This window comes from Ovis aries, chromosome 3 (genome assembly GCF_016772045.2).
Source record: "Ovis aries strain OAR_USU_Benz2616 breed Rambouillet chromosome 3, ARS-UI_Ramb_v3.0, whole genome shotgun sequence".
Lineage (NCBI taxonomy): Eukaryota > Metazoa > Chordata > Mammalia > Artiodactyla > Bovidae > Ovis > Ovis aries.
The window spans coordinates 162,110,656-162,134,149 of NC_056056.1; the positions used below are offsets into that span (position 1 = coordinate 162,110,656).

Sequence of the window (23,494 nt, forward strand, 5' to 3'; positions counted from 1 at the left end):
ATGTGAGCAAACTGTGGGAGATAGTGGAGGATAGAGGAGCCTGACGGGTTACGGTCCATGGGGTTGCAAAGAGCTAGACAGGAGTTGGGAGAAGGCAATGGCAACACACTCCAGTACTCTTGCCTGGAAAATCCCATGGATGGAGTAGCCTGGTAGGATGCAGTCCGTGAGGTCGCTAAGAGTCGGACATGACTGAGCGACTCACTTTCACTTTTCACTTTCATGCGTTGGAGAAGGAAATGGCAACCCACTCCAGTGTTCTTGCCTGGAGAATCCCAGGGACAGAGGAGCCTGGTGGCCTGCCGTCTGTGGGGTCGCACAGAGTCGGATACGACTGAAGCGACTTAGCAGCAGACAGAGTTAGCGGCTGAACAACAAATTTATCCACCGAAAAACAGGAATTGTAAAAGCTCTTTCACAGACTCGCTATAAAGACGAAAGAAAATAAGTTATGTGACACAGCTCCCAAAGCGCGTTAACGTCGGTCCCCACCCAAGCTGGGTGGGCCAAGACTGCATATCCCACAATCCTAGGCGGCGGTTTCCTGCCATTACCTCATTCCCGGCCTCGTTCTCGCCAATCCCTGCCTCTCCAGGGGTGTGGTAGCGGGCTGTTCTCGCGACTTTTGCTTCACCCTTCCTCTGTACTACTCCTGTCGCGAGACTTCCTGCTCCTCCGCCTCCTCCGCCGCTCCCTTTGCGGCCGCCTTAAGCCGGACCGGGACCCATCCTCTCCCCCACCCGAGCACCGGCCCCGGCTCTGCCGAGGCCCCGGTCCCCCAACCCTGCCTCGCCGCCGCCATGGCGGACCCTAAGTACGCCGACCTTCCCGGCATTGTGAGTACACGGCCGGCCCTGGCTCCCCAAGACCGCGCCCCCAACCTCCTAAAGACCCCTAACAGACACCAACCCGTGACCTTTCCCGCCTGCACCCCTCTTCAGCCCCGAGGGCTCCTGCCGCTAGCTCCCTGACCGGCCCCAGCACCCTTCGGACTCCGACCCGACTGGGCTGGGCTATGCGAAGGCCTACAAGGCCCCTTTCCGGCAGTCGCCGGTTTCTCGGCCCAGAAATGGTCTCTAGGCACTTAGCACTGTCCTCTAGTGCTTATTACCATCCGTGTCTACACCTCCCGTGTCTCCCAGATATTCCCATAAGACCCTCACCCCCACCTCAGACACACAGACCAAGCCATTTGGTGATGGCCTTCACTCTGCAAAGAGTGAGGAGGTTACCGTGACAGAACCCCAGATAGAGAACTCTTGTCATCTAGGGAACCTCCTTCCCAAGCCCGGCACATGCCGGCATGTACCTCCCTTTGTGTTGCCTTACTTGCATTCACGGGGTGGGGGGTTGGAATAGGACCTTGTGTACTAAGGTCCTGAGTCACTCTCAGCCCTTGTGCCAGGGTAGTGTGTGCAGGGCCTAATGATGGCTCCTCTCCTACTTCTGATTGCCCAGGACCCGTCATTCTTCAGATTCAGGGCAACATCTTTGTCATCACTTAACACTCACCATTTACCATCAGTCATCTCCACTGTTATCCCCACCCCTGTTAAGACATGGGAAATGACAGGCAGTTCACCCGGCAGGTGAAAGAAGGGGCGGAATCCTGGCATCACAGCCTGACTTCTCTGTTAACTTGTTCAAATGGAGTGGGGTCAGGGGTGTTGCTGGGTAGTGAGGTTGGATGGTCACTGCTTCTACCTGCAGGCCAGGAACGAGCCAGATGTTTATGAAACCAGCGACCTGCCTGAGGATGATCAAGCAGAGTTTGATGCGGTAAGACTATGTGTCGCCTCAGGACTCCTGTGGATTCTGATCTCTCTCCCAGGCAGGCCCTTTCCCTTTGCTGGCGAGCCACAGCAATAAGCGGGTATGCCAACCCAGCCTGGGTGGTATGTAGGTTGCAGGACTTGCAAATGAGCAATGCCAGGAAGGAGAGTCAGGTCAGTGGAATTAAAACTAAGAGGCCTGATACTTAGGCCTTTTAAATAAAATTGAAATATTTCAAAACAGGCTGGGTGCTAGTGACTTAGGCCTGGTAGTGCTAGTCCGTGGTAATGCGTCATGAAGCCTGCGCATTTAAAAAGTGCATGAGTTTAAGACCTAGACCTTCTATTTCATAAAATATATCTCTCATTCAATGTTCATTAACATCCTAACAAGCTAGACTTTGAAGTATAGAGGAATACTATACGTGATTTTACGTGAGTATCCAGAATCCACTAGGCAAGGAAAATGAATTGGAGACTTCAGAAAGATAAGAGAACTAGTCAGAGCAGAAGGAATTTGAAGAAGAACATAAATATTTCATATCAGCAGAGGAGAGGACTTGATAGCACTTTCAGATTCAGGAAGAACTCAAGAGGAAAGAATTAGCTATGGACACATTTTAACCATAAGGGAAACCACTTAGCATTGTTTATTGAATGTGTTCATTTTGTGTTGATTTTTGTTCAGTACAGAGGGAAAAATGTCCCTTCCCTCAAAAATCCCCCAGACTAATGAGAGAGTTAGGATACATATAGGAAATATGAAAGAAAAAACTGAGTGAATGAAGTGAACATAGTGGAAACCCTGAGTGTAAGTGCCAAGGGGAGCAAAGATCTGTTCACATGTCTTATAGGATGTATTTTAGGTTCTATAATTTGCAAGGAGAGCTGGGCTAGGGTCACATTGATGGTATGAGATCTCAAAAAAGTTGTGACTAAGAGTCAGTGGAAACAGGCTCTGTATGTGTGTCTGTGAGTCCTGTGGCTACGTTTGTGGGGCTGGTTAGTTCTGGAGAATGCTGGTTGCTGGCTTATAATGTATGGCTTGGCGTACTCACTTATTCCTTATTTGATTCCCCCATGTGGAAGTGGTTCCTTCTTTGTGGGGAACACCTTCCTTGTCCCCTCTCTGAGTGGTGTGTTCTTGTTGCTTCTGTACTTGCTGGCATGTCAGTCTGTCCCCCAAACTTGAGTATCTGGAAATAATGCAGGTGGTGTCATTGCTCAGGACCTAGGTTTGCACCTTCACTCTAAGAGGTATCTTATTAAGAAGCTATTTATGACTCAAAGGGCAGAAGTATATATATATATACTGAGGACTCCATTCTGCTACCATAGTTCAGAGACTGTTCAGCTCTAGCCTAGGGCTCTATCTATAAAATATCAAGCCTTCATGGTGAAATAATGAATGGAAGTTTATCCCTTTGTCACTGACCATGATCAAACAGGTAATATAGCAGTCCCGTTTCCAAACCAAAAAATAAATTGTAATTTTCCATTCGAAATCATGGGCTGTCTCTTAATAAGAAGAGCATGACCTTCATCCCAGGCATGGAAGAACCTGACTCTTCTGCGCTGATTGGCTGTTTCTCCCTGCTGAACCTGAGCAGCCTATTTTAGTAGCATCTAGCGGGGTGTCTGATGGGCTGATGTTCATTTCCTGCAGCATGTAGCCAGAATACCAGTATAGAAGTAGATAAGAACTGGATGGTAAACACAAGAGGAGCTAAGTTGCCTCCATCACCTAAGGGTCAGCAGAATGACACTATCACTAGGGAGGAGTGAGTAGGGTCGGGAGACTCAGCTACTTCAGGAGCCCTGGCGGGAGTGGGGGAGGTCTGAGATGTTTCCTGATGTCAGCTAATGTCTCTGGCCCCTGCATGTCCCTGTGGGCCTTACGAGGGCAGCTCTCGGGAAGTCAGCTGACTAATGGTTCTGCCACTGCTCTTAATACTGACGTAAGTGTGCAACTTGAGGAGCAGTTGGTTGTACTTAGACAATCCAGCATCCTCATTTCCTTGAGGCCTGGATTCTCACTAGCAGCTGGTCCCCTTCTCACTTACCTTCCCAAGACCCATTATGGATCACACTGCACACCACCACTATTGTGGCTGAACCATGAGGTTTCAGTCACCTTCTTAACTCCAGCAAGAGCATGCTCTGCCTTAGTCTCCAGATTATTTGGAACTTTAATTTTATTAGTTTTAAAAATAGGTAATATATGTACATAGAACAAAAAGTGTCTCTTCCCACTGCTGCCTGCCAATGGTCAGTTCCTCCCTGGAGACAACCAATTTGATCAACTTCTTAATGGAACCTTTCAGGGCGGTCTCCAGATTTTTATCTAAAGAAGTAATCAAAGGTTATTGACGACCTTCCCTGTCTTTTCACCTTCTTCCTTCGATTGCTCCGCTATGGAAGAAATCAGGCTGCCGAAGGAAATAATACCCTGTAATACACCCAAAAGATTGTAATTGCTAGTTTACTTAAACGGAAAAGTTTGCAATTCCCATAGTGGGAAGGATGGAAAAGGAAATAGTAGAAGGTTTTATTTTAGGTAAAAATGGTCCTGATTTTTCTGCTGTCCCTTTAAAACAGTTTTAGCAGGAGCTAAAATATTCTAAAGTGAATGGGCCAGAAAACCACACAGGCTAGCCCTTTCCTCCTCAGTGTAGGAGGATCCCCTCTGCATATCAGACACTCCTGGGTTGATTTGGGCCATGAGCTTTTTGGAAACTTTTCTTAAAATGTCTTGTCAGGAAAGCTAATTCTCAGCTGGAATTCCCTCCCCACTGAGCCCACAGCCTACGCTTGGGTCTGTATAGGCGTTCTGCTCCCCACTTTTGAAGTGCTGGAGCAAGGGGGAGTAAGTTTAGAAAACTCGCTAGAAACAGGATTAATTCCTCCCTCTATGCCATGCCTATCCTGATGCCATGTGGAAGGGGGAAAATGACCTAGCCTTAGCTTGGTGGGGCCCTGGCAGGGCCTTCAGTTCTCCAAAGGGTAAATGATGCCAGACCCTCCACCAGCCTGAGATGGGAAATAGTAAGTTCTCTTCCTTACAGTTTGGGATATCACAGAGTATGCTTGATTGTGTTCATTGACTGTTGGCGCACTGGAACTTACCTGAGTTTTTCCTAATGCTTCCCCCATCCTCCCTCCTCACCACCTTGCCTGGACACTAGTTTGCACAAGTAAGATCATTCAATGCTTCTTCTCTGCATGTTTTTTTTTTCATTTGCCATCTCGCATGCAGTGCTCTCACTGTGCTATTGTCGCAGCTAATTGCTTTAAATTCTAATGCATCTCTGGCCGGGTCACTAAGGGCCCTGCTGGCCTCATGGTTAAAGATTCTTAATCCAGGTTTAGAAACACAACTATGATTCATGCATCATTGTGTCTTCCCCTTGTGACGTCTGCAGAATAAAACTGTCCAGTGGAGGATGGGATAGAAGCATGGAGACTAGGAACACTTCTGGACATGAGGAATTTAAGAGCAGAAGTTGGAAGGGGGTTGCCTTTCTCCTCCACAGACTGAAATGGAGTTAAGAGAAAAGGAATGACTTTTAGCCATTCTGGACAGGGGTTAAGAACAAGGGGGACAGCAGCAGTCCTCACTTCTTAGCAGTGTGTGGATTATACCTGATTAAGATGAAAACTTCATCTTAATATTCCCTTATGCTAAGGCTTTAGAGAAAGTAAATGGGCTAGGAAAGGGATGTTATATGCATTTTAAGGGACTAACTTGGATTTTTTGTGCTTCCACAAGTCTTCCTGTTTCTGTACCCCTCCTTTAGAAATGGTTGGATGGTCAGCACTGTGTTGGTCCATCCTGGACAGTTTTACTCTACAGCACTATCCATCTTCCGTGTCCTCATGGTACTGAAGTCCCCCTGGCTGCGGTGTTGGCAAAGAGCCTGAACAGGCTAAGGGAGCGAGCGGCAGTGACCTCTTCCTGTTTCTGATCTAGGACCTCAGGTCTTGCCCTCTGAGGCACAGCCACTTAGCCAAACAGCCCTGGGGAGTCTGGGAGATTATTAATGAGAGGGACTGGGAAGTCATGTCCCTGGGATCAAGGCACTTAGAATTCTAATCAAGTTGGCTGGGTGTAGTAGGCTCCCATAGTGATTGTTACTACTCCAGGTTACAGACATTATCCCAAAAATCTCATTTCCCAACCCAACCGTAGGTCAGACTTGGAGGTGGTATATATGATTTACAAATTAATATGCATATACCACTTTTCTTTTTTTAATTTTTCTGTCCTCCCCCATTCCTCATGACTTGGACTTGAACTTATGGCTGATTGTCCTCTCTTTTCCCTTGAGTTTTTAATCAAGCTGGTTTTAGCTTGGTGAGGCAAGAGAAAGGTAACAGAGACATCCCAGCCTTAGACCACAGGACCTGGATCCACCTCTGCCCTGAACTGAGAGAGGAGTCTTGGCTGGGCTAGAGTTTGAAGTTCTGATGCATCTAGCTGAAATCTCTGGGGCAGAATGTAGTTGTTTTTATCCCATCATGTCTTTTCATACACATATATCTGTCCTTCCCTGGCAATTCTTTAACCAGTCTTGCTTGGAAGTGAAGCCTTATCTGTGTGGCTTGGGCTAAAATAAGGCCTCTTTTTGAAAGACTCTTACTTTTCCCCATTGTATACCCTCCAACCCCTGTGAACAGAGGGTTGAAGAATATGTTCTGCACATGTCTGGTAGCTGTGAATCTGAGTGTCTTTTGGACTCTGTGCTAGCACATCATGGCAGAGTTGCTCTGGATCCCTCAGAGTGTAGGGTGAGTTTCCAAGCACTCAAGATGGATGCAAACACACCAGACTACACAAGGGACCAGGATTTGCCCTGCCTCTCCTCTGGCAACTGAATGAGGATGGGCCTGCAGTTAGGTACTTCGCATTTCATTGAACTTACCATCTATAATCTAGAAAGTTCACTTTGTTCTGCTTAACACAAAGTCACATGAAACCACCTACATAAGCACCTGCATTATGACTGATTCTGCCATTCAAATGCCTAATTCTTCAAAACTAGAGAAACCGAGAGACAGGAAGACTTGAGCCATGAACTACTTCCCTTGAGAATCATGGACCCTCAATCAGCTACAAGCCCTCAGACTCATCTCCACAGCCTCTGCTTCACATTCTGCCGTTTCTACAGCTTCTCCCTGCCTCCCCCAGCCTTCTCTGCCCCCACTTTCTTCCGTGCCACTGGCTCGCAACACCTAACCCTTAGTTCCCAGGTGATCCTGAATTGCTGCTGTTCACGGCAAAGCTTCACGACATCCTGACCACCATAGAGGACAGGGTCCCAAGCTCTTCTTTCTCTTGGGGTATGCAGTGACCCCAGCTGAAATTTCTTGGCTAGGCCCCCAATTTTGCTAGGCTCCCCTGGGCCCTGAGATGCAGTATATTTGAAGACTGTCGTGTAGTGCATGTGACAATTTGCTAATAACAATTTTGTCTTTTTTTTTTCCCCTCCCTCACCCCCATTTCCCCATCCCTTTCCTTTAACTCTTTTGATTTTCTCACCTCTGGGGAAACCACAAGGAGCTGGTAAGAAGCCTGACCTTTCATCTGCTTTTTAACGGGGTGTGCTATGATGGACAGTTGTTCTCTGTCCTTTTGTCTCTACTAAATCTTCTGTTCCTCTATTCAGCCCCAACCCCAGCTGACCTTTTCCCATCTCATGAATCACCATAATGACACTACCTCCAGCCCATGCCCCCAGACCTCCAAGACACTGGCAGAGTCGGTGCCTCTGAAGGGCTCAAGTGTGCTGTCCACCTGAGCCTTCGGAGCCACACCCTCGGAGAGGCTCCAGGAGGGTGCCAGCGCTGGGTAGCCCTTCTGCCCCAGGATGTGCTCTTGCAGCAGGACTAGTAAGATGAAATTACTGACCGTCCCTGCTGTGTCCAGAAGCTCCGACACTCACACTCCAGTGGTGACCCTTTTTTACTCCACACATTCCCTCTTTAGAAAACTAAATAAGAAAGTATGTTCTCGTCTGTGTAGTGCCTGGCCCGTAGTAAGGGCTTAACAAAATGGTAGCTGTGATTGCTTTCCTTAGTCTGTAGACTATGCCTTCTAAAGAGGTTTTTTTTTTTCTTTTCCCTACCTCATTGTCAGAGGGAGGAGTGGCATATTCTTATTCTTGAGGGTGAGCTTGAAAGAGGGTAATGTTCTTTCCTGAACATGAGTCCATCTCGGACACACACTTTTTAGAGGCCTGAGACCACAGTTATTTGACCAGTGGGTGCTCTGGCCATAACACTTCAGAGAAGATTGAGAGAATATGTGACTCAGTTGTTTTTTCCCGTAGGCACTTTCATATGGGATTTTGAAACCTTTTATTTCCCCTTAATCTTTTTTAGCTCTTGCCCCTCTGCCCAGCACTTCCCTGAAGAGGTGAAAAGCACAGTTGATGTTTTCTCCTTACCTGCCTCCTCCCTCGTTTATAAATCTGCCACTCATACTGATTCCTTCGGTAATAGCAGAGCAGAGATGAAGAGTGGAGCTTGCGTCTGCTGCTCTTTCTCCATGTTTCTCCATCATAACCTCTCCCCGCGCCCCATCAGCCCCTAGTACCCACTGACAGTCAGAGAGTCTCAGTGCTGGATACATATTAGAATGACCTGGGTAGCTTTTAAACTGGTCTACTACCCTGGCCCTGCCTCAGAACAGTTCAATCAGATCTGCAGAGGTGAGCCCATCCCTCTTTTCTCCCCCACCCCTTTTCTAAGTGATTTGATTGTGCAGGCAGGGTTGAGAACCATTGTTCTGGTTAAAAGAAAGAAGACTTTCTTTGCCTTTCTCCAGTAGAAGGTGATGTCCACTCCAAGAAAAAGGCTTTCCAGGTCTCCTTCAACTTTCTCCAGAAGCATGATGAGACCTGTTGGACTGCTGACAATTGAAGGAGAGACATGCAGTTTGGAGGACTTGTTTTTGGTGTAGTTATTAGACTGTGAACCGCTAACAGATAAACTAGTAAGGAGGGAACCTTTCTGCCTCAGTTTCTAGGGTAAAGTTTCTTTCACTTTGCTTGCCATGCCCCCTCCTATGAAAGAGCTTCAGTGCTTGAGAAACAGCAGAGGGTCAGGGAGAAGAGGCCAGTGCTGCAGCTTCTCTTTGAGAAGAAGCAGGGCTATCTCTGTTTCAGAATGTACCTGTGGCCTTTGCCGATGGGTACTCTTGGTAACCAGATACAGTTTATGCTGTTGCTTCTAAGATGTCCCTTAAAAAATAACCCAGTATCTGCCTCCTCTCTCTCTCCCCTGAATTCCCTGACTTCATGGCAGTCTGGAAATGGCATCTGGCCAGGTCCTCTGCCAACCTTCTCTTGTATCTAAAAGCTGTTACCTTCCCTTTAGCAGCACATGCAAGTTCTGATGCTCAAGAGCTAGTAGCCTGATTGCTCCTCTTTCCCTCCAGCAAGGATGGGAGGTTAGCTTGAAAAGGGACTTCCTCAGCAGCAAGGAAATTTACTTTTGGGAGGGGGAGGTTAAAAGAGGTCAGGTTGGTTTCTTGCCCTGAGTGCATCATGTTGCCAGATAACTGGGAGGGCCCAGTTGGATTGGGGAAGGGGAGGGGATGAGGAGGCTTATGTACAGAATGGGTGGGGAGGTTATGCTGCCTCTGTTCCCAGTTGAATCAGGGTGTTAATATTTATACAACTGAGACTCCAAACTTACCAGGAAGCTTTCATTTCCTAGGGTGAACCTGGGTCGATAACTTGGATTGGAGCTGTCCTTCTTTCCCCTTGGGAGAGTAGAGCCCAGTCTCCTAATGGTTTGGGGATTTGGGGGGCTCTGGGAAGTTCTAGAGTGGGAATGAATCTTCCCCTGTCCTGAACTACCTGTTTCTGCAGGAGGAGCTGACCAGTACCAGTGTGGAGCACATCATTGTCAATCCCAATGCTGCCTATGACAAGTTCAAAGACAAGAGAGTGGGCACAAAGGGACTTGGTGAGACTGGTTGGAAATTGGATGGGGAAGCCTGACCTCAGGCCTCACTGACATTTGCTTTGGGGAAAGAGCTATCTTATGGAAGCCCTCACAGTCACTGAGATCATGACTGCCGTGGGTCCTGATCAGGCCCTCAATTCCATCTTCTTTTCTTGGCAGATTTCTCAGATCGAATTGGAAAAACCAAAAGAACGGGATATGAATCTGGAGAATATGAGATGGTTTGTTGTTTGTGTGTTGATGGGAATAGTGCAGCGATCCTATCCAGTGGGCATTTAAGACAGAGCAGGGATATAGGTGGGATTCTGGGTTCCTCTCTGGTTGGGGCTCCTTAGAAGCCCAGCGGGATGCAGGGGAGGATGTTTTGTCCCCCTGCTATTGGCTATGGAGTGTCTCCAGGCCTCCAGCTCTCTGCAGGTCTTCTGAGTGAGGATGATGGTTGGGTATAATACCCTTACAAACTCAGACTGGATTTGGATATCATACTCTTACAAACTCGGACTGGGTTTGGATACATTCTTGTTTGTTTGTTTTTAAATACATTCTTGAGGGTCCCTGTTCTAGGAGGTGTGATGTCACCATCTGTGCTTGCTCTCTAGCTTGGAGAGGGTCTGGGAGTAAAGGAGACACCCCAGCAAAAGTACCAGAGACTACTGCATGAGGTCCAAGAGCTGACAACTGAAGTTGAAAAAATCAAGGTAACTAGACTCTCCTCTCACCTTTCTGCTATGACTTACATAGCAGAGGAAGGCCTCCCAGCGGGAGGAGAAAGATTCCCTAAGCTCCTCCCTAAGGGGGCTGAGGTTTTCAGAGTTTGGGAATGCACATGAATTTATAGTTAGTGCTGTAAGTGGGTAAGGAGCAGCCCAGTTGACTTTTAGCCACAGCTATCTTTAAGGGTCTTGATCTATTTTTTTTCTTGACTTACTCTTAGCACCCCTCACTGTCTATTTGTTTTCATACCAGACGACAGTGAAGGAATCAGCCACTGAGGAGAAGCTGACCCCCGTGGTGTTGGCTAAACAGCTGGCCACCCTGAAGCAGCAGCTGGTTGCTTCCCATCTGGAGAAGCTGCTGGGACCAGATGCCGCAATCAACCTTACTGACCCCGATGGAGCTCTGGCTAAGTGGGTGCCAGACTTTGCTGGGAGATCATTGCTAATTGGGGTGTAGAGGGACTCCAGCCAGGTATTGACAGGGCTGCGAAGGGGAGAGGTGGCCTAGCTGTTCCTTAATGCTGACCCTGAGGCAGAAACAAGTGACTGAGCTGACCCACATCCTTCAAGTCGTGATAATATTGCTGGTTTTTTGATCCAGGCGCCTACTGCTGCAGCTGGAAGCAACAAAGAACAGCAAAGGGACTGGTTCAGGGGGCAAGACCACCAGTGGGACCCCCCCAGATAGCAGCTTGGTCACTTATGAACTGCATTCTCGGCCTGAGCAGGACAAGTTCTCTCAAGCTGCCAAAGTATGTTTTTGTGTGTGTTTGTGTATGTGTGTGGATGTATGTAATGTTGGTTAAGGGGCCAGGGAAGATGTGGCTCCGGAGACTTTCCTGCTACCCTCCAAGGAATCATGTCTGGGGAGAGGGTGCTGGGAATGCTTGATTCTTCTTGATGTCTCATTTAAGACTGTGACTAGGGCTGTGTTCCAGAGAAAGAAATCCCTTGGCAGAGTGGTGGGGAGAGGGGAGGGGAGGGCAAGCAGACCAGCAAAGAGCAAGGTTTACCTCCCACTGCAGCAGAAGGGAGGTAGGTGGATGGCAAATATCCCCATTCCTCCCCTAGGTGGCAGAACTCGAGAAGCGCCTGACAGAGCTGGAAGCCACTGTACGCTGTGATCAGGATGCTCAGGTCAGGTGCTCTCTTGTACTTGTTCCAACCCTCACATCCTGAGCCCTAAGGTCCACAGCATTCCACAGAATCCAGGGAGGAGTCAGGAACAGGTTCCAGTTACAGGAGCAGCCAGCAGTTGCCTGCTGGAACCCAAAAGGATGAGAGAAGGTGGTAATCACCTGGAGAGATGAGAATCACTAACTTCTTTGCTTCTTTTCCCCATCAGAATCCCCTTTCAGCAGGTCTGCAGGGAGCCTGCCTCATGGTGAGTGTAAAAGGAACTGGAGTCTTTGGATGACAGAGGGGATATCAGGATTGGGTTTGCTTAGAAAATTATTTTTGGATCTGTAGCTGTTTATTCATTACCTTCAGTGGAATATGAGGTGGCCTTTTCTAGTCTGATTCTGTCTGCTTCATGGCACTTGTCCTGACCCCGCCCCCAGGATACTGTAGAGCTGTTGCAGGCGAAGGTGGGCGCCCTGGACCTTGCAGTTTTGGACCAAGTGGAGGCTCGGTTACAGGTATTAAGTGGAGGCAAATTGGATTACAGGCAGCTAGTGACTTTGGAAGACCTTGATGCCTTTGCTTAAAATCTGTGCTTTCAGAGTGTGCTGGGAAAAGTGAATGAGATTGCCAAGCATAAAGCTTCTGTAGAGGATGCAGATACACAGAGCAAGGTCAGGAAGAGACCTTTCCTTCCATCTTCATACCCTTTCCTGCTCCCTCATGTACTCTTCCTGCTGGAAAGAGCAAAGCATGAGAGCACTGAATCCTCAGGCTACTGTCCTCATAAGCTCTTACCAGCTGAGATAAGGCAGTGCTTCCCTGTTGCCCCAGCTTGCACTTGTCTCACCCTAATGGGGTGTATTTGGCTGAAGTTGGTCACTATGTTGTCCCTCCAGGTGCACCAGCTGTATGAAACCATACAGCGCTGGAGCCCCATTGCCACCTCCCTTCCTGAGCTGGTACAGAGACTTGTCACCATCAAACAGCTACACGAACAAGGTGGGAGGCCAGCCACAAGGGGTGTCAAGAGGAATGGAAAGTGAGCAACTCCTGTTCCCTTCCCTCTGGTCTTGGATTCTAATGCCATGCCTGCTGTTCTGACCTTTCACAGCCATGCAGTTTGGTCAGCTTCTGACACACTTGGATACCACACAGCAGATGATTGCTTGTTCCCTCAAGGACAATGCCACCCTCTTGACTCAGGTGAGTGCCTCCCTTCCCCAGCACACACAGGCAAGGTTCTCCAGCTTCAGCTCCAGAGGGTTCTGCCTTGGCCCATTTGGTGGCACAGTGGTGTGGCAGGGGTTTGGTTTGAGTCTCCATACTGTTTCTTGGTTGCCATGGGACATGTGACAACTTATTTAACCTATGAACCTCCATCTCACCATCTGGCAAATTATACCTACTTCAGAGTTATGTGGATGAAATGAAGTAATATGAGTGAATTGGTAAGAGCTCAGTAAACCTCCATTCTTCCTATAAAACCTACCTTTTCCCTCTGTAGTCTCAGCTGGCTTTTATCCTCCCTGGGTCCTCAACCAGATGTTCCTGAGCACAGGACACTAGACAGAACATGGGCATTGAAATCTGGAGCCAGGCTCCCACCTGGTTTTGCCCCTTCCTTCCTGACGCTGAGCTGTGAGCGTCACCTCTCCATTCTCTAAGCAGTGCCCAGCACAGAGCAAGTCTTCAGGTTATGGCAGAGGCACTGTTCTCAGTGCTGGGGGATGCACTACAGTTGGGATTCTGGCATCACAGGACTGTCAAGATAAATTAAAGTGCTTGGCATGGTATGTTCTTCCTCCAAAGCAGTTTTCTAAAACTTCGGATGAGTGAAACCCTTACTTCAACAAAATCCTGTTTGTCCCTCAGTACATAAAACAGATGAAAGAACTGTTCTGGTTAAAGTCAGGATGGGAATTCTTAAGAGGCCTGCCTGTTTAGCAGATCCCATGCTAGGTCCATGGTGCTCCAAGTCACCTTCCCATTCTGGGGCCCACAAGCTGTTTCCATTTCTTTTTTCTAATTTAGCTTTGTTGTGCAGCTCGTGGGATCTTAGTTCCCCTACCAGGGACTGAACCTGGGCCCCAGCAGTGAAAGTGCAGAGTCCTAACCACTGGACCACCAGGGAACTCTCCTGCATGTCTTTGTCTTCTCTCAGAGAATTTCTTCAGGGCCTCACCCAGGTAAGCACCTGAACCTGACAGTGAAACAGCTCTCTCGCTTTCTAGGTGCAGACGACGATGCGTGGAAACCTGTCCACAATTGAGGGGAACTTTGCCAACATCGATGAACGGATGAAGAAACTGGGAAAGTGAGCACCTTTGGGTGATGGAGGACAGGGGTAATCCCTACCCCTTTGAACTCTATTAATACCTTACACAGGGTTTCTCCTTAATCGTAACTCTTGCGTCCCATTTGACACTGGGGGCAAGGGCTTCTTGCATGTGGGGCTTACACCCCCTCCTCTGAAGAGTAGTGGAAGCTGGGGATATTAAATGGTGGTCTCCTCTTAGGCCACAGGGATGAGGACATGGCCCAGCCACATGCCAGCTCCTGCCCAATACTGCTTTGCCTGGTGTGGGGGAGGACTGGGTCCTGTCCTCCAGCACAGCTTCTGTGGCTGACTGTAATACTGTACAACTGTTTCTGACCATTAAATGCTGTTGTACTCTGTGTGGCCTCTGCTGTTTCCTGGGGAAGAGGCAGCACTGAAAGAGACATACGCAGTGTAACAGACAGTCTAAGCACTCTCTACCACAGAAGTAGGATTTAAATTATAATCTGTTCTTACAAAAGAACTAAGGAAAAAATGAGGACAGAGTCAGAGCCAGAGTTTCAAAATATTCTCATCTGTTAAATTAAGAGTGTCTCCCATAGAAAAGCAGTGGAGGCCCCACAGGGCAAGTACAAAACAGAATTAAAACTCCCAAGGGTCTTGTCTTTACAAAAGAAAAGGCAGGAGGCAGCCCCTGGACAGCTGGTCATGCTGGCCGCTCCGGTTGGACCATGTTGCATAATCCTCAGTCGCATCGTCACAACGTCTCTGAGCGTTTTGATGGGGGAGAAGGGGCAGTGTAGTGTGTATGGGAGGAGACACCCAGAGGGCTCTCTTTGCCCCCTTACCCCCTCTTCATATCCCAGAGGAAAGTGGAGGGAAGCTGGCTACACCTTGAAATGAGGCTATGTGTTTCAAACCTGGGGACAGGGTAAGAGGGGGATCTGTGCTTTGAGCAACCTGAGCCAGAGGCAGAGGGGTGTTGGCAGGGGTGAGGGGAGGACGCATGATGCTTATTGCTTTGTACCTTTCATTGGGAAGGAGGGCAGCAGCCAACAGTAGCTCACAGGTTTGTAAACTGAGCCTGCTGGCTTCAAAAAGGGAGGCAATGAAGTCGAATTAAATATAAAAGAGTCATTTGTGCAAAAATAACTTAAACAAATAAAAGACCTGGGGGAGGGGGTTTTCCCCTTAGCCTGGTGGGGAGAGGGCCATATACCACCCCCCCCCAGGCCTTTTCAGTGACATGGCTTTGGGGGGGGAGGGGGTGAGCTTCCCTACCCCCTGCAATGGCTCAGGATGGGACTGTGGGGGAAGGGGTTGCATTTGTGCTCTGAGTGGGGAGTAGTGCCCCCACCCTCTGTCCACAGGTGCAGGTGGCTGGCAGGGGCTCCCAAGGCTCAGCACTCAGCTCTCCCCAGTCAGGGTCAGATCCAGCTCCAGGTATGGCTGCTATGGGGCCAGTTTCCTCCTCTTGTTTTTGGCAGGACGGCCAGGGCGGGCCCGGGGAGGCAGAGGGACAGCCGCCTATACAAGAGGGGAAGTTGAAAGAAGTGATCAAACAGCTGGGTATCAGGAAGTCCTTTATTTTCTCCCCACTCCCACTAACCTTCTCCTCCTGCCTCATCCTTTATATGCACTCCCACCCACCGACGCAGTGACGCACACTTACGCGGGTTGTGGGGCTGGGGTCCAAGGTAATGTCCTGGCGGGAGCTGTTGCTGTTCCGGGTTGGGCTGCAATAAGGGCACAGGTGGATCAGGAGCACGTCCCTGAGCGCCAGGGGATTTTCAGAGTTTGGGTGGGAAACTTTCTACATGTGGACAGTAGAGGCATAGTATCCTTATTCATATTCAAGTAAGTACTGCCTTTTTGAAAGCCAAATCACTCTTAACTATTGCTATAAATCCAACAAGAAGCTGGAAAGGCCAGTATACTCACTTGTATTTTCTCCTGCGGCCACGACGAGACTTTCTGACTACCCCTGGGGATACCTGAGAAAAGATGGACTATCTGTAGGAAAAGACACCTTGGCCTCAACCTTTCCTCAGGGCCTTTGTACCCAGATAACCATTACTTAATCCACACTCACCTTAAGGTCCTCAGAATGGGGCCCAGGAGGGGATGGATCCTTGGGCTCAGCACCCCCTTCAGCCAGCTCCCCATTATGCTGCCAGTGGTGGGTCCTTCTTGGGGACCGTTCCATTTGTCCATTGAAGCCACCACGTGCCCCCCACTTGAGGGCCAGTCGGCCAGGCTCCCGCCGGCTGCCAGGCTTTCGTCCCCGGCCTGGCCTGGCCTCACCATTAATGCCCCTAAGTCCCCCTCCTCCCCTCCGGCCCCGTTTCCCTGACCCCCTCCCAGTGAGCAGCTCAGGGACTGGGGGATCGGGAGAACTGTGGGGTGGGGCTAAGGCACTGAGGGGAGGCCGGGCAGGCTCCGGTTCAAGGGCTGAGGTGGGGCTCTCAGGGGGCAGACAGGGGGCTTCTGGCTGCTCTGGAGGGATCTGCAGACAAAACAGATCTCTGTCAGTTTCAATGCACTTCCAGCTACTTTTAACTTGAAATGTCTATTTCCAGTTTGGGGAAAAAATTTTCTCCCTAACACACACCCATCCCCTCACCTGGAGACTCTGTAGCAGGCAGGCTAGGGGACTAGAAGCCTCTGAGAGGGGTGGAGGAGCTCCCCCCCCAGGGAGGAGCTGCAGCCCCAGCTGGCCAGAGAGAAGAGGGCCGGGAGGCTGCAACAGACTGGGGAGGGTTCCAGGGCTGCTGGTCAGCGAGGACAGGTCACCTGTTAAGGAAGTGTGAAGTCAAGGGTCTCCCTGGGCAAACCAATTAGGCTGAGCAGACCCTATTCTTTCAGGCTTGACTCAGTGGTCACAGACTTTCTTCCCTAATTCATCCAGTCTCTACTCCCAATTTTTCTGCTTCCTTTCTTCTCTCCCACACCACAGAGTCTTCCCTCAGACTCACCCAGCAGGCTGGCACTCAGCAGAGGGCTAAGGAGTTGAGGGGGTCTCCCTGAGTTGGAGGGGGCCTTGCCCAGAGAGGAGGCCCCCGGGTCAGTAGTTGCCGTGGTGACACTGGAGGTAGGTGGTCCAGGTTGGGGGGCGCTCAGGACACAGGGCTAAGAAGAAAAAATAGCTGTAACATCTACATGTGTAAAGTATTCAATAAGTTTATAGTACTTTCACGTACAAATCTCACTGAAGCCCCACTGAAGTAGGCCATGCTTATTAAATACAGACCCAATTCTTACAGTCCATCCTACCCCCAGCTAAGAACTAAGCCCTCCTCAAAGGCCCTAAGGAAGAGCTCAGACATGAAACTGAAAGCCTTCGATTCCCAGCTCCCATCTCTGATTCTATCTCTTGTTCTGTCCCACCCACTCACCCCCTATCCTCACCTGGGGGGGTGTCCCCGAGGGGGGATCCAGGCTGGCAGCCAGCAGCGCAGAATTTAAAGCTATGAGGGTGGGGGGAGCTGAAAGTGGGGGGAACAGCAGGGGGGGCAAGTCTCCCAGACCTGAAAATGTCTCCCCACTTGGACCCCCGGCTCCCTCTGCAGATCCCTCCCCATCCCCAGCTGTGGGGCCCAGGGCCAACAAGGGCAGGAAAGAGGCAAGGAGGTTGCTAGGAGGTGCAGAAGGGGGCGGAAGAAGGTCTGAGGGGGGTGGTGGAAGCAGGGAAGCCACCAAAAGTGAAGGCCCTTCGGGCTCACCTGGGGCTAGGGGAGGGCCAGGTCCCCCTGGTGGGGGGAGCAGGGGCTCAGGGGGAGGTTGTCCCCCTCCCCCAGCCAGCACGCCAAATAAACTGTGGCTAAGCAATGGAGAAGGTGGAGGTTGTCCCAGACTCAGAGGGAGGGGCAAGGTCCCTAGCATCCCCGGGAAGCCAGCTCCACTCAGCGCCAGGCCCTGCTCGGGGCTGGGGAAAGGGAAAGCCTCCCCACCAGCCAGGGGAGGCAGAGGGCCGGCTGGGCCGGCCCCCATCCCAAGCGCTTCAGATGGGCTTTGAAGCACAGGGCTGGGGACTAGGGGGGCTTTGGAGGCAGCTGGTGGGGCAGGGGCACCTGCAAAGAAAAAGAGAGGTTCAGCTCTAGAGAGACCCTTTCTCCCAGTATCTGAAGAATCCAAACTCCCTGCCCCCCAACCCAGAAAACCACTACAGAGCTCTCTAAGTTCTCCCTTCAACGTCTTGGCAGTCTCTTTGTACCCTAAGGAAGGGCTCTGATGCACTCACGTACCTGGCACACTGCTGAGGCTGCCACTGGTGGTCCCAGGGAGGGCAGGTGGGATGGGGTGCGTGGGCTGAGGAGAGCTCCCTGAGGAGAGGGTGGGGGGAGGAGGAAGGTGTGCATCTGACCCCAAAAGGTTAAAGCTTCCATCAGAGTGGGAAGGGCCAGGGGTGGGGAGTCCCAGCAGGGACAGCACAGAAGGGAGAATCGGTTGGGATGGCTCTGGCAGAGGAAAAGATTGGGGGGTGGGAGCAGGGGCCCGAGGACGGCTCCGCCTAGGGGCTTGAGGCCCGCCCCCTTCTAGCAATCGCAACACAGTCGGGGGTCGGCGGGGACGACGCTGAGAGGGACGGGGCAATGAAGAGTGGGAAGCTGAGGGTGCCTGGGCACGGGGCCTTCGGCCCTGTAAAGTGCTGGGAGGGGGGAGTTGGGGGTGCTGTGCCTTGGCCGCTGCAGAGAGTAGGCTGCTAGCAAGAAAGGGGGGTGCCCCGGGCCCCTCCACCGTGGGGGCCCCTCCCAGGGGCCCCAGGACCAGGGGCAGGTGCATAGTGGCTGAAGACACTGGTGGCTGAGTGGCAGGACCAGAGGGGCCAGGGGGACCAGGGAGATTATTGCTTGGGGGCAGGGGAGGGGGTGTTAAGGCATCACTACAATGGAAAAGAGGAGGGTCTGAAGGTGGTGAGGAGGAAGCATGGGGGGCTGGAGGAGAGCCCAGGTCAGGGGGCACCAGGCTGGATCGGAGAGCAGCTCCCCAGCTATAGGAGGGGGCGTTGAGGCTAATAGCAGGTGGAGGAGGTGCAGCTGGGGAGGGGGCATTCCCCCGTGGGAGGAAACAAGGGCTGCTGCTGCCTCCAGAGGGGACAGGATCAGGAAGCCTTGGCTGTGGGAAGAGCCCCCCAGGGCCTGCTAGAGGGGGGAAAGCCTGTGGAACTGAGGGTGGTTCTGGAGGAAGGGAGCCAGGACCCCCATTGAGTGGAGTTGTAGGAGGGACTCGACAAGGAGGGCGGGCAGAGGGAGGCCCTGGGGACACAGTGTGGAACATTTGGGGGCTTGCTCCCTCTCCTGCAATAAATGAGAAACAAAGCATCAACCTGTGGCTCCCCTTCTAGGAATTTTGTCTTTTCCATCCCTCCCCCCGCAAACTCCCAGCTTCCCTGTGCCCTCCTTTCACCAAGCAGTTCCCCACTCCACCCTTCTTGCTCTCTCTCAGACCTCCTCCCACCACCCCTCTTCCAGACCCTTAAGTTTTCCTGTCTCTGTAAAGTGGAGAACACTCACCAGGAGAAGAGTGTGAGCAGGTGGTCTCCATGCTGCGGTACAGAGTTGCCATGGCAACAGCTTTCCGCCGGTGGTTGCACAGCTTGGTCATGTCCTCCTCTGATGCTGGCCCCACCCCAGCCCCACCCGGGGTCACCGGGGCCAAAGGGTCAAAGTTGAAAACCTGTAAGGTGGAAGGCACAGACAAGGACCCTGAGAGAGCAGAATCTGAGAGCGAGCTACCTCAGTCAGTGACCGGCATTAAGTTTCTCTGACAGTCTCACCCTCACCACTCTGACCTTGGGGACGTTGAGTGGACACTCCAGACCGCATTTGCAGGTCCCATCGCTGAGGAGGTAGCTCCGGGTTTGCTCCAAGGAAGACAGCTCTGTGCCACTTGGACTGGGAGAGGATAGGGTCAGAGTGTGAGGCTAGATAACACTGAACTGGAAGACACTCTAAAAGAACCTTCAAAGGTTCAAAGACCTTCCTAGGAAGGGCAGAGAGAAAAAGATGGAGAGAACAAGTGCACAGGACCAGAGGCACAGAGAGCAAAAAAGCCGAGGAAGGAAGAGGAACAGAGAGCAACAGGGCACCAGCGATCTGAGCTTAGAGAAGAAGGAATAGGAGAGAAAACTTAGGCAACTGAAGGGCCTGGGGATAGAAACCGGGGAACTTGGGGAGCCACACCTGATATAGAGCACAGCACCCTCTCGAACACAGCGCTGCCAGCCGATGGGGACAGATGTGGCCACAGGGCCCCCAGCTCTGTCTGCTCCACTGCTCTCATTGCCCCCATTCATTGTGTGTAATCAGCTCCCACGTGCCTGATAACACAGACATTCATGTGGCATTAGCAGGATTAAACTGGGCTGGGTACCTGAGGGAGTATTCCCGCAAGGCAAAGGTTGTGGGGAGACTCAAGAGAACCCGGGAGCAAAGGGAAACCCTCAGAGAGCTGGGGGAGAGAATGAGGAGGAACCTTCTGCCAGCCCACCATGGCTACCTGAACATGTCTGCAAACATTGTGGGGTCCAGTCTAAAGCCGGGGCCGCCGGCTTAGCCCACACCTGCAACACAGGAGAGAGAAAGGACGGTCAGGAATCTGCCCAACCTACTAGAGCACCACAGACCAGGACACTCAAGGGAAAGATCCTTAGTAACAGGAGGTAAGCACCCAGAAAGATCCCAGGGATCTGGTGGCTGAGCCCACAACCATCCTCTCCACGTTCAGTCCCTAGGGACCAAAGGGTCAAAGCCACAACTCTCAGGGACCGGGGAATCACAGCCCAATCCCTAGACATATAAAGGGCGAGGCCCCCTCATCCCACCAAGGACAGAAACCTTCAGCCAGGAGTGCGGGTTAATTCCCATAATCTCTAGGAAGTTTCCCAGAAAGGCTGGCCCCTGCTGTTCCCTCGCCCTCAGGAAGATCATATAAAAAGTATGGATTGCCCCGCAGAACACCAGGCAATTGCCCAACTGCTCGCTCGGGTGGTACCAGCCTAAGTCCCCCCATGGCCTGGCTACACTAGACAATCACTGATCTAGTTCACCTGGGTCTTAAGAAACATTGGAATCACAGTTCTGTCTTCTCCCACTATTCTCAGAAGCTCCGGATTTCCCCCCAAGCCTAAGGCAAGAAGAATCAGCACCTCCTGTCCCACTGGCTTCAGTTTAGCTCCAAGAGGGATTCTCCTCTGATACATATGGGGACGCCCCACAAACCTGCAAGTATTCTCTCCAAACCTACCATCGCCCCCACCCCACACCGGCGGCTTCTAAACTTTCCCTCTCATAACAAGGCGCCCTGTCACCCAGCCTGCTTCCCTCAGCCTGGGGAGGAGGGGAAGGCGCACGAAGTAGGAAGGAACTTGGGGAGAGGGCGGGCGGAGGGTGGGCGAAGCACTGAGGGGAGGGAGGTGAAGAAGGCAAAAGTCAAGCAGAGAGAGAGAGAAACGGTGGGAGCAGGTGAGGGCGGGGGAGTGGGGATGGGGCCAGGGAAAGGGGCCAAGAGGACGCGGAGGGGGCAGAGGGTAGGGACAGGAGGGGAGGGGGAGGGGCGAGGTGGGGGGGCCGGGCCCTGCACTCACCGCGGCCCATGGTTCGGCCGGCCCCGCCCTGCGCAGTCGCGGCCCAGAGGGTGAGTGGGAGGGAGTGGGAGGAGGGTCGGTGGAGCCCAAGCCTCCGGTACAGCCCCGGCCGGTCCTAGCAGGAAGCGCCGCCGCCGCTGCCGCGGATCACCGAGCGGCCTCCCGCGCATGCGCCATGGGGGCCAGGGGCAGCCCTGGGGATTCCGTTCCCAGAAGGCACCGCGCAGGCTGCTACCGCCGCCGCCGTCGCTGCCGCCGCCGCCGCCGCCGCCGCCGCCACCGCCGCAGCCGCCGCCGCTGCCCGGACGGGAGAGGGGCGGGGCCGGGCCCCCGCCCAGCGGACAACGACGAGCCAACAGGAGGGGCCGCAGTGCGCATGCGGGAGCGCGCCTACCCCTCCCCCACAACCCCCCATTAATCCCCAAGAGAACAAACACCCCACGCGGGGGCCACCCCCCCGCCCTCCGCGGAAGGATCCGAGCCTCTTCCCAGGCCACTGGTGGCCAATCCCAGCCCTCCCCGGGGAGGGGCCCCTTCCAAAGCCACAATCTGTTCGGGGAGCCAGGAATGCCAGGTCCGGGAGGAGCCGGCCCTGAAAGATGAAAGTCGCGACTTGCCCTGCCCCGCCCCAAAGGCTTCCCGGGTAGTGTGCTGGGACTTGACCCGCCTCCCCAGGTCAACATGTCAAAACACGACCCCGGCCTGTCAAGTCACATGACCTCTGCCTGTCACTGACAACCTGGTCATGTCTTTGGGCCAGGAGAGACCATCTGGTCCAAGCCACCCCCACCCCCATTTACAGGAGAAATGGAGCTCCGGAGTAGTGGTGCAGGCCTGACCAAGGACCTGTCACTGGTCACACCACCGCCTATACTTGCCATCCAGCCACAACTAGCCTTGTGACAGTTTTTTAGGACAAACTCTGGCTGCCCCCATGAGGATATGACAGGATATGTAACAGGCCACCACATGGCCTCCGTTTTCTACCTAATGGCACTTGAAATATAGTTTGCATTTTCCACCGTGCTTTTCACTTTTGTTCAAGCTGCCTCCAAGTTCATAATCTCACTTCCAGCAGGCGATCTTTTATTTACGAACAAGGACAGTGAAGCACGGCGAGATTAGGTAACTGGCCTAGGATCCCTGGGCAAGTGAGGGACCGCTGAGGCTAGAATCAGGGTTCCTGACAACCCAGACCCAGGCATTCTTGCGCTCACGTGCACGCAGGCAACAAGGCTCTACTGTAGCCCAAACACCTAAGGTAGGAGGCCTGAGCCCAGCTCCTCACAGCAGGGAGTCACAGGACCTGCAGGTCTGATAACTGAAAAGGGCGGGCCTGGTCTTTGGTGAAGGGCAGCAGAGCACCACTGGGGGAAGATGATTAGACGAAACAGTGGGATCGGGGCCACCCGGCAAAGAACACGAATTCTGGCATGCCGAGGGCTCATCAGATACTTTACAAAGAAAAAAGTTTAAGGGTGCTCTTCAGAGAAGAGCTTAAAATGAGTACCAAGGGACGTCAAGCTCCTTGGCTTCTTTTGAGAGAAAACTCGAGAAGATGCAAACAATCCTGGTGGATGAATGCAAATTTTCAAAGGTGGGAGGTTTAAAAGACCTGGTGTCCGTTAGCAGGGAAGGGATCAGGGGCAAGGAAAATGGGAGTTTCTTTTGGTGGAAATAAAACGGAGGGTAATGTCAGATGGGCGGAACAAGAGCTCTAGAGAGAGACAAGCTGCAGTGAGCCTTCACACCGCAGCTTAGGGGCGACCACAGTTGATAGCCGTTGGGGCCGTTGGGTACCGGGAGCTGGCGCCCCGCCCTCTCTCCTCTCCCCCACCCCCCCCTGCACCTCCCACCACCCTTGTAGTCCCCTGCGCGTGCGCGCGCAGATACCGGTTGCCAAACATTGCATCATCCCCGCCCCCCTTTCCTCCCCTCCCCCTCCAGCTCTCCCCTCCGCGCGCGCGCATGACTCACTCACCTCCTCCGCGAAGCCTCGTGACCCAAAGCCACTTCCGGGTCCTACACTAAGTCGACCCCCAAGCGG

General features: G+C 52.1%; 2 protein-coding genes across 12 annotated transcripts; one reads left to right on the forward strand and one right to left on the reverse strand.

The window, feature by feature from the left end:
* Window positions 1–661: 661 nt before the first annotated feature.
* DCTN2 (dynactin subunit 2) lies at window positions 662–21,073 on the forward strand. 3 transcript variants are annotated; one of them, XM_042247020.1, is made up of 15 exons: window positions 662–836; window positions 1,711–1,779; window positions 9,647–9,743; window positions 9,903–9,964; window positions 10,343–10,441; window positions 10,710–10,870; window positions 11,061–11,211; window positions 11,531–11,596; window positions 11,805–11,843; window positions 12,022–12,099; window positions 12,184–12,255; window positions 12,481–12,583; window positions 12,696–12,787; window positions 13,816–13,898; window positions 20,965–21,073. In XM_042247020.1, exons 1-15 carry the CDS (start codon window positions 801–803, stop codon window positions 21,056–21,058), a joined length of 1,302 nt encoding a protein of 433 aa, XP_042102954.1. In that variant the 5' UTR covers window positions 662–800; the 3' UTR covers window positions 21,059–21,073. The 3 variants fall into 3 exon arrangements, with proteins under 3 accessions (XP_042102954.1, XP_012030058.1, XP_004006585.1); XM_012174668.4 differs by lacking the exon at window positions 20,965–21,073 and adding an exon at window positions 14,101–14,260; XM_004006536.5 differs by lacking the exon at window positions 20,965–21,073 and having other exon boundaries at window positions 13,816–14,260.
* Window positions 14,416–23,461, reverse strand: MBD6 (methyl-CpG binding domain protein 6). 9 transcript variants are annotated; one of them, XM_042247014.2, is made up of 15 exons: window positions 21,448–21,692; window positions 20,361–20,424; window positions 20,045–20,181; window positions 19,654–19,756; window positions 19,376–19,538; window positions 18,107–19,159; window positions 17,271–17,932; window positions 16,838–16,991; window positions 16,486–16,655; window positions 15,955–16,368; window positions 15,804–15,875; window positions 15,535–15,598; window positions 15,220–15,389; window positions 14,890–14,953; window positions 14,416–14,630 (listed from the first exon to the last, which is right to left on the reverse strand). In XM_042247014.2, the coding sequence occupies exons 3-15, from the start codon at window positions 20,155–20,157 to the stop codon at window positions 14,620–14,622; spliced, it is 3,213 nt and encodes a 1,070-aa protein (XP_042102948.1). In that variant the 5' UTR covers window positions 20,158–20,181; window positions 20,361–20,424; window positions 21,448–21,692; the 3' UTR covers window positions 14,416–14,619. The 9 variants fall into 9 exon arrangements, 7 of the variants coding, with proteins under 7 accessions (XP_042102948.1, XP_042102946.1, XP_042102945.1 ...); XR_006059354.2 differs by lacking the exon at window positions 14,890–14,953 and having other exon boundaries at window positions 15,804–15,856; XM_042247012.1 differs by lacking the exons at window positions 14,890–14,953; window positions 21,448–21,692 and adding an exon at window positions 23,429–23,461.
* Between the last annotated feature and the right edge of the window lie 33 nt (window positions 23,462–23,494).

Excerpts from the sequence above, each read along its gene's own strand:
- DCTN2 (XM_042247020.1), top strand. The coding sequence starts at position 801 with ATGGCGGACCCTAAGTACGCCGACCTTCCCGGCATT. Across the intron at positions 11,212-11,530 it reads AGTTCTCTCAAGCTGCCAAA|GTGGCAGAACTCGAGAAGCG; the intron begins GTATGTTTTTGT and ends TTCCTCCCCTAG. Across the intron at positions 12,584-12,695 it reads CAAACAGCTACACGAACAAG|CCATGCAGTTTGGTCAGCTT; the intron begins GTGGGAGGCCAG and ends GACCTTTCACAG.
- MBD6 (XM_042247012.1), bottom strand. The coding sequence starts at position 20,157 with ATGAATGGGGGCAATGAGAGCAGTGGAGCAGACAGAGCTGGGGGCCCT. Across the intron at positions 15,876-15,954 it reads CCCATTCTGAGGACCTTAAG|ATAGTCCATCTTTTCTCAGG; the intron begins GTGAGTGTGGAT and ends CTTTTCCTACAG. Across the intron at positions 14,631-15,219 it reads CCTGCACCTGTGGACAGAGG|AGACGTTGTGACGATGCGAC; the intron begins GTGGGGGCACTA and ends CAAAACGCTCAG.